The sequence below is a fragment of the Gavialis gangeticus genome, unplaced genomic scaffold (assembly GCF_001723915.1).
Source record: "Gavialis gangeticus isolate Ggan-Ray unplaced genomic scaffold, GavGan_comp1, whole genome shotgun sequence".
NCBI lineage: Eukaryota > Metazoa > Chordata > Crocodylia > Gavialidae > Gavialis > Gavialis gangeticus.
In genome coordinates, this window is record NW_017729001.1 from 14408386 (window position 1) to 14418313 (window position 9928).

The 9928-nt window shown below is 44.5% G+C and overlaps 1 protein-coding gene across 1 annotated transcript in view; it reads right to left on the reverse strand.

The window, feature by feature from the left end:
• Positions 1 to 9928, reverse strand: part of LOC109290409 (solute carrier family 2, facilitated glucose transporter member 11-like) — a 96450-nt gene that overhangs the window by 54665 nt on the left and 31857 nt on the right. Inside the window, exon 7 of the mRNA XM_019506899.1 lies at positions 4221 to 4408. Coding sequence (XP_019362444.1) covers positions 4221 to 4408 — 188 coding nt within the window. The remainder of the gene's footprint in view (positions 1 to 4220; positions 4409 to 9928) is intronic.

A 9928-nucleotide genomic window follows, 5' to 3' on the forward strand; every position in this document is an offset into this window, starting at 1 on the left:
GCAGGAGCTATGGGGATGGTTTGGAGGCTCCTGGTCCTGAGCACAACCAAAAACTGTGCCCTGCCAGGGAAGGAAGACCTGGTGGCTGTGCTGGTGGCATGGCAGCCCCACTCAAATACCAGGACTGCTCACCTCCCTGGTGAAAGGCAGGTCGGGATTCCTTAACAATCTCAGCCCCCAGCAACACTGTGGGTAAGGGGGCCAGGCATGGGTACGGCCACCTGAGCCCCTGGGAATATAAGACCCCAGGAAAGGAGTGGGGCCAGGCATGGCTGCAGCCACCTGAACATGCAGGGGTGAAAGAGGCCCCAGGGAGGGGATAGTTGTATAGGCCCAGAGAGGGGGCAGTCATGGAGCCCTGGAGAGAGGGTGGCAGTGGAGGCCCTGACAGGGGTTGAGTAGGACTGAGGGTCCGTTTGAAAGGCACTCTCAGGGGGTGTGCTGAGTAGGGCTGTGGGACAGCCAGAAGGGCAGCACATGGGCCAACCCCCGTAAGATCAAGTTGTTGTGTGTGAGAAGCCTGGTGAGGGGCTAGGGTGGAGTTAGCCCTCCATTTGGTGAATTGGCTGGCCACTACCCAGGTGAGGGTCATGGGGGTGGCTCAAAAGACTGCACGTCACCAGCTGAAGTGTGACTTAGATAAGCCTTATGGGGCTGCTCAAGGAAGCAGGGCAGAGTGAAAGAAGCATAGTATCGTGTGGCGAGCAAGAGACCCTGTGAGAGAGGGTGGAGTGCAAGAGGCCCCAGTGATAGGGGGTTGGTATGAGCGTGTGAGTGAATGAGACCTGACGAAGGACTAAGTTGGCCTGGCTTTAGGCCAGGAGAATAGTGGCATACTGGATGCCATCTGCAAGGCCATGGTGTAGGGATGGTACAGAGCTGTGGATAATGCTTGCTGGCATCAGGGCATAGAATGGGTAGCCTCCCACATTTACCACCAGTTTATTGTTACAACAAAGATGTGGCAGGCGAGATTGGGCAGCCTGCCCCATAGACAGGTGGGTGGGCCGACTTGAGGCTTGGCTCCAGGCTTGCCCCCTGTCACGGTGTGAGACACTCATTTGACACATACAGCATAAACTGTCCAGAGTAATGTTTTTTTCTAAATCCCTTGTCCTAAGCCTTTCTACGCTTCCCAGGCCTGCTCTTTTAAATGAAAAAGTCTTGCATCCACACTGCATGATACTTGTGAATTATCTAACCAGTTGTAGCCAACTGCATAATTTACTTTCAGAGTGGATTAAGTTTTTTGAGGATGAGGTAGTGTGGAGTAAGGTATAGCGACTGCATCTGTATCTCAGACTAACTTGGCAATCTCCTCCCTGTGTAGTCCCACAGTGTATTGCTTCATGCAAGGTCTAATATATCTGTTTACCTGTGTTATCTCCACTTCTTTGCGGTCATGTTTACCAGATGTCACCTCCTGGGTACACCTAGGAGAGCCCTGTTTGTGTTTACATATTTCTGGAGTTGCATGTCCTTTCTTCTTTGATGTTGGTATTAGGAGCTTTATAGAAGCTGTGTTTCATGCATCTGTGTGAAGCTATGCAGAGGTCATGACTTATCTTATTGTTTACTTTCCTAACAGTCATTGAAACATGCATATATAAGCATACCACAAAGCAAGTGATTATGAGGGGAAATGATCCAACTCAACACTGCAAAAGTTTGCAACAGGACTGGAGGTAGTGTCCAGGTGACTGTCTTACTCTGAAAAAAAACCTTTTTTTTTCTAGGAGGTCCACCTTTGAACCCTAGTATGTTGCTGGTGCCAACAAAAACAGTATGATCTTAGAGATCAACCGGGACTTGGAGGAGGAGAGTTTCCCCAAAAGCCAGGATCTTGGCAAACTCCAGACTCCTGAGGCAATGTCATCTTATTTTTTGCTTTCCAAAAGCATGTTGTATTGTTGTCTCCTAGTCCTCAAAGTCTAGCTGAATAAGTCCACTAACTTATCAAATAAAAGGTTTCATAACTCAGGGAAGTGGAGAGTAACCTGACTTGTCCAGAGTCAAAGTAAAATTTAATATCAGGCTTCAACTACCTGAAGGGTAGTTCCATAGAGGATGAAGCTAGCCTGTTCTCAGTGGTGGCAGATGACAGAACAAGGAGCAGTGGTCTCTAGTTGCAGAAAGGAAAGTTTAGGAAGAACTTTTTCACTAGGAGGGTAGTAAAACACTGGAACAGGTTACCCAGAGAGGTTGTGGGATCTCCATCCTTGGAGGTTTTTAAGACCTGGCTAGACAAAACATTGGTTGGGATGATCTAATTGGGGATAGTACTGCTTAGAGCAGAGCGTTGGACTGGATGACCTCCTGAGGTCCCTTCCAACCCTAGTTCTCTATGATTATATAATTCTATGAAAAGGAGAAATAGCAACACAGTCTACCATGAATAAAGAAAACACATGAGTTCTAAAAGATTTGAGCATGACGGGTTCTTTCAAACCAGTCCATATTAATATTGGTGACCTGCCATGGCAATCAGCCTGGCTTTGGAACACCATGGAGAAATACTTCTTTCTGTTTATGGACAATAAAGCCTAGATTGGACATTTAGGACTGCACACATAGATCCCATCAGTGACCTCAGTACAATTTAGTAACTCTCCAATAGTGCAAATCTATCAGTAACTTCCTGCACATTGCCCAGATTTATGGCCTGTGGTATCAGCTCTTTCAGGGCAATGCATGTCTCCATTACAGTAAATTCAACTGCTGCTCTGCCAAAAACAAACTGGTTAACTGTGGACTGGGACAATTGGCAGTGGTGAGCTTCCAGCTGGCTGTAACCATGTACTTAGATGAAGGAGTGTTCTTTTATTGGTACACTGCTGGTGCAGCCCTAGGCAATTACTGCATACATCTCTTAGAAACAGACTTTTATCATTCTGAGATTCTGCTGCCATTGCTGGTGCCATCCCCCTAAGATCCCATTGCTATCGTTTTCCAGCAGTTGGTGCTAATTTCTTGATCAGAGGAGCACTACTAGACCAGGTGAAACTTTTCCAGAGCAAGTGCATCTGCAACCAGCTGCTACATTTCTACCTCCTCTCACCAAATTAGTATAGCACTGCAGCAACTGTTTCCAAAGTCAAAACTTGTTGGATGTATGATCATATCATATAGAGCAGCGTTTTCCAACCTTTTTTGCCCCACAGTACACTTACCTAAATAAAAGAGCACCATGGCACACTGGATGCGGAGCAGGGCAGGGACGGGGTGGGGGCCAGACGGCATTTTGGGCTGGAGCCACGCTCCCCATCTGTCTATGTCTGCAGCAGCAGCAGGTGGGGGGTGTGGTTCCAGCCCAAAATGCTGCGGCACATGTGGACGTGCCTGACGGCACACTGATTGGGAAACGCTGATATAGAGGTTGCTGGACATGTCTTTAATTACTGGCAGGATCATGGCATGTGGAATTTCTGTGGTTTGTAATGGGCATTCCAGAGTGTAATGACAGAAGTGTCCCAGAATGCAGAGAGCCCAGCAGTGGTACAGCTCTGGGGGTACCTGCTCAGATTAGCAAGTGCTTATTTAGAGAGGTCAGTGCTGTATGTATGCATTGATTCAGAGTGAAGTTGGTAAAAGCCAGACACTTGGACACAATTATTTTAGAATAGGTGTTCCACAGCACTTCTTGGACAAAAATATAATATGGAAAATGCTGCCTCTGTAAACAAATCCTTATTTGCTTGTCTTGCATCTTGAATCATGATCATAAATTAAAAATGTATGTACTGAATATAACTGTGGATAGTCTATTATCTATGTACATGCCAACTTCTTTTTTTTCAGTCCTCCTGACACTGAGTTGCAGATATCAATTACACATTGTTTTATAAAAATATCCTCTTTCAGTTTTGGAGTTTTCTTATTTTTCAAATTTGTTTTATATTTTGACTGCCAAGTGTGTATGTATCAGTTCTGATGGCTATAATGGACTTCTGTCAGCTGGGTTAATGAGAAGTTTGGGTTGGGAGAGGGGCTGGGAGAAAAAAACATAAGAAAGTAGTCTATTTTCCATGTCCGCATGCTTGTCTTTTGCTCTAGTGGACAAATCTGCTGCTGCTATGAGGGCTTTGGCTGCATTAACCTTTTCAAAATTTTTAAGCAATGTGATATTCCCTCATTTTTATGTTGATTGCAACATGTTACATATTGATATTACAGCATGATGGTTCTTTATGATGTAGTTTAAAATGAAAGGACTACTTAACTGCATTGATGCCACTGAGCTGTAATGTAACTCCTATGATGATCATTAGGTAAAATTGCCATCGCAAGGATCGGTCTTTCAAAAGTTCCAAGACAGTCATGAGTTTGGTATTTTTCATTGCAGCCTGTTCCTTCAGCAGACTGTCAATCTCTGCTTGATGATCCTCTTTGCCCCAGAGCTGCTTTATAGCTGTAAAGGAAAAATGCACAAAAGTGAAACAACAAAATTAATTAATGTGTTTATCAATCTGTTTTCAGCAGCCTTTGGAACCTTATAGACCCTCCTCTATTTCCAGGTGCTGTGGGTTTCTAGGACTATTTGACTTGTGTGGGAGGTAAAGAAAGGAAGAAGAAACACTGGCCTTTTTGGATTACAGATTGTGCTCCTCGGTGGCCAGGGTGGAAGCCAAGCAGATACTGCTGTCTTCAGTAACTTTTACTATCTCTATTTGTAGTGGTTATTATAAGAAGAAATAGCTAATAGTTTTAATAGTCTCTTACTGGCCCAAATTAAGATGTGAATTGAAATAAACATAAAGTGATCAAACTATAAGAGATTAAACTCAGCTTTATTAGATTCTCGCCCTCTTTCACATATATAATCACATGAATTTTGAGTATGGTTCAGTGAATCTGAGGGCACGTCCACACATGCAAGCACATGCGCTTGCAGCAGCTCAAATAGAAGCGATGCAAATTTGAGCCAGGGCTTTTTGCTTCTGCACATGTGCTCAGATATGAACTTTGTTGTGGAGCAAATTGTGCCACTTGGGGCAAAATAAGCCTGCCTGGCTCCTCCCAGATCTTCAGCCGGGGGGAGCTAGAGCCAGCACCTGTGCTGTCCCCAGCAGTACAAAAAGCTGCCCTGGCCTGGCCCGAGCAGTATAAAAAGCTCAGGGCTACTAGCTCTCAGGAGCTTCTGGGGCCCAGCCAATTGGCACAAGGGGTAGTGTCCCCAGGTACCAGCTGGACTGCTGAAGCAACCCTGAGAGTTCCTTGCACTCTCTACCCGCTGCAGCAGTCTGGCAGTGGGGGCTGCTGCCTGGCTGTGACCTGCTGTGCACCTGCCAGACTCAGATGGGGACTGCAGAGCCAGTAGAGGCATCTGCCCCTCTGGGCCAGCTGCCAGCGGACTGCAGTTTCAGGGTTGGCTTTTGTGTGGCACTACTGCTATTTGTGCCCCCTGCCTGGCCATCTGGGCAGCTGTCACCCAGAATATGTTCCAGGTGTGGTGGCCTGCTTTGAACTGTCAAAGCATGTCCGCCTGGCCCCATTTGGTCAGGAGGTCAGCCACAGCCAGATGGGTCCAAGGTGCCAGGTCTGAGTAAGCAGGGTCCTGCCACTGGCCTCCCTAGCAGGAATTTTAGTGTTCCCTGTTAGAAAAGTGAGAAATCTCTGATAAAAAAAATCCCAAAGTCACTCTCTAAAATATGCCCAAATCCATGTTCCTCCACAAGTAAAACAAAAGACTACTATAAAGAGAGAGCGAGAGCGAGACAGAGACAGCGATCAGTTGGACAATGTTTTATTGATATATCTACAATGTTAAAGCAAGTCTCTTATTATAATAATAAAATAAACTCTAAATACAGGTTTCATGAATTCATGAATACATATTTTGCTGCCCTCCCACAGGGCAATGTTCCCCAGACAAGAGGTTGGTCCCCCACACAACGGCTATGGCCCCCCCCAACAGGGGATTCAGCTCCTACAGAAGGGGTGCAGCCCCCACACGAGGGCTACACCCCCCAACAGAGGAGTCAACCCCCCAACAGGGGGTTCATCCCCCACACAAAGGGTTCAGCCCCCCAACAGGTGGGTTGTCCCCCACACCAGGGGTATGGCTCCCCAATGGGGGCCAAATGGCGCCTGCAGGGGCTACCACCCCCCCTGCAAGGCCCACATGCCCCACCCCAGCCTTCTGATTGCTGCCCCACCTGGCCCCATTCCCCACCAGCTGCTGCAATCACCCCGATGGCTTTTTTATACTTCACTTTTTTTTAGACCCCTGGATATCCAGGGGTCACATTTTCTCCCTGCACTGCAAGTTTGCAGCGCAGGGAACATTTTTTCATTCCTGCACATGCCTGTTGCCCCGCTTCAAAGGGGTTTGAGGAGGGGCAAGAGGCACGTGCTGGGTTGTGTGGACATGCCCTGAGAGTCTAAAGGGTATAATCTAGTCAGCAGTGGCTGGAAGAGATGCAAGAAAAGAACCTAAGAGGAAGATGGATTTTAGTAGATTTAAGTTAAGATCAAAGCTACTCTGTACATAAAAGAGCATATATTTACCTCCTTGATGAGCATTTAATACAAGTTTAGATGCTCTTTGGGCCTGGGCACACTACATATTTACACTAGTGTAAAGCATATTATTTTTTAAAATTGATGTAATACACAGTGGGATCTGGAACCTAGGGCAGCTTGGGTATCAGTGAGGGCTTATAATAGTCTGCTTGCATATTGCATATAGCCATTCTAGGATAGCTGTGGACATATGACACTTATACCAGTGCATCTCACCTTGAGTTTCTCAGGATAATTCTTTACTACATTCCAGTAAGTTCACTGGCACTGGTCTGTACATCAGATATCTGGTGTTTACACTAGCATGAAGGCTGATTATAGCAGTGCAAAGATATCAGACATCCAAGCCCATAAAGTCATCTAGCAAAGGGGCCAAATTAAATAACTATGTGTAGGGCTAAGTACAGACAGTCAAAAAGTCTGAGGCTAAATCTATTCAGTCTTTGCAGCTTAGTTTAAACTGCACAGATTACATTGAAACAGAAGTGAACAGACATTTCCTTTTGATTCAGGTAATGCAGCCACATGCTTGCAGTGTCTCAGGCTGGAAGCCAGGGGTCACTGAAGCATGGCTCTCTGGCTGTGCATTCACTTTCTCTTCCTGCTGCCCGGAGGTCTCTGGGATTTGCAGTTCAGAATTACAGCTGCAGGACTCTGCAGGATTGCTCATCACTCCCTTTTTCTGCTTCCAGGTGCCCCTGGGATTTGTAGTCCACAGTTGCAGCCAGCAGTAAGTTTGAATGGGGAAAGGGGTGTTTAACCCCACTCCCTGGCCCCAGACCCAGGCTGGGGTTTGCTGCGGGGGTGGGGGGAGGTAATCCCTCCCCTATAGTTTGGGCTGCATCCCTAGCTGGGCTTGCTCCCCACCCCCTTGTCAGCCAGCCCTCACTGTTACAGCTAGGGAGCAGAGGGGCAGGGCCAGCCTTCGTCTCTGGAGCAGACAGCACAGCCCAATGCAGGGCTGGAAAGTATACTGGGGCACTGTGATTTAACTTGAACCAGGATGATACTACATTTAATCAGGTTTATCTTAAACCAGTTTCAGCCATTTTAAAACTGGTTTATGTGCACAGAGCTCCTTTTCTGTTACAGGGTTAAACCAGGTTCTGATCACTTAAACCAGTTTATATGTACCTTCTGTCCTTAGCCTAGCAGAGTGAAACTTGCATTTAATTGGTTTTGAGTTTCACAATGCGTAAGGGTCTCCAAGGAGGAGCAAGTGAGCAAGATTCAGAAATAACATGTAATTGCTGTTCCTTTCACTAATGTAGATTCTCTTATGCCCATTGTACTGAATGCATGAGGTTGTTTAAAATGGGGTATCTTATATGCAGAAGAGCTGGAAGAAGTAAGCTGGATTTACTCTAGACTTAACCTGGAATTTGGCCTGCAGCATGGAAGTTTTCCTTTTTTTTAAATTAAATTCAAATTTCATTCTATTTATTCTAGTGAAAATGAAACTAGTCAGATTTTATTGTAGATATTTCCTATTGTGTAAATACAGGAATGGGATGTAATTTTTGGATTTCCTTGTATAGCGACATTTTAACAATACTTACATCTTTATAATCACTGATAAAAAAGAAAAAAGCCAAAGCAAAATAAAACAGAAGCCCTCCATTCTTGATATTTATACCATACTTATACCTGGAGATGCTAGTGATCCCCGCTTAAACATTTTTTTAAGCTGTACTTTTCAACACTTTAAATCTTTTCCTAATTGCCATTCTCTACAAACATCTTCATTTTTGTTGATTTGCTTTCAAGAATTTGGGGTGCATTTCCCCCCAAATCCCTGCACCGATCTTCTTGGAACATAGTAGGCTTCATTCTCTCTGTAGAGAATACCATCCCTGAAAATTTCATCCAAATCGGACAAAAAAAACTACGAAGTTATAGATATTTTATTGTTTCCCCATTATACCCTATGGCCGGATCGCCGCGGCGGCTCTGAACCACTTCGGGAAGCCAAACGAGGCTGGCGCTTCGACCTGGATGTGCTGCTTCGGACCCTGAAGCATCCAGATCTTCTCCAGATCCGAAGCCTCGCACAGCACTACTATTCTGTATGTTTCTTGCTCAGGTCACCAGCAAGCTCTCATTGTTACCTCATTGGATTGCTCCATAAACATTTCTAAAAACAGATCCCTTTCATCCTTGTTTAAGTGAATTGATGTCCAGTATATGTATTTATCTGCCATCTACATAGCAACATATCATGTGAAGATAAACATGAATTTTGCTCCCTATTAGGTGTTATTTGTGTCAGTGAACTTTTTAGGAGAAACCTGGAACTCTGACTTCTTTCCGCTCCCTGCTATGCACTATCTGTTCATTTAACATTGACATTTTCACCAATCTCTTTTACAGTCTTTCCACTTTTGATGTCAGCACTTTCTTTGCCAGTTTGCTGTCTGAAAGGACATTTTTACTTCCATTCTTCTTTTTTACTTCTCCATCTTAAAAAAAACAAACAAACAAAAACTTTAAATTCTTTGCTTGCTCACTTGTGATTTTTGCCTCTCTCGGTACTAGTTGCCTTAGCCAAAATATGCTAAATAAATTATCTGGAAAGCAATAATATGGTTGTACAAGATAAAACATTTGTAAATTAAAAGATTTTGGAAGTATTAAAAATAAATGTTCATTCACCTTTCAATTGATTGTAGATACTTTCTATTAGCTTTGCAGGTATTTTAGATAGATAAACACTTACTTTCCTAGCATTAAATACAATACCCCTCTGAGAATATACATGAATCAGATCTGATGAGTAATAAGGTTCTGTGTTACATTGTTGCTTTGCTATCAGCACTATTCAGGGTGGCATTAATAGTAGTTATTTATGTATCAGAACAACAGTGAAGAGGCAATGTCAACTAAGCTTAACAACATCAACTTACACCATAACTCAGGGTAGTTATTGGAGGGCCACTTAAGTTTTGGTGAGCTATCAAGGGCCACACACAAAATCTTTTAAAAGATTTAATTTAATAAAATTATAGATAAAAACAAAGTATATACTAAAAATCAAATGTCTACTATAACTTATTTTAATTTTATTTGAAAAAAATTGTTCTGGTTTATATATTTTTTGAGCAGTGTATGTAGGGGTGTGTCACGGGGTGGGGCCTAAGAGCGGCCGTGATCCAGCTAGGTCCCCCTGCCGTGCCAATTAGGAGATCCAGCACCCTCTTAATTCTCGCCCGCCACGTCTTTGATCTTAATAGTTAATATGGGAGGCTGCCTAGGATCTCTTATGATCTCAGGGTGACTTGGTGCACCCCAGCCTTATAGGCTATGCGTGCCTCCTACCTCCCCTTTAGCACGCCCCAAGCCTCGCAGCTCTTCCGGACGTTTTTAGTGTCTCCAATCTTATACTAGCCACTCCTGGGCTTTACTCTTG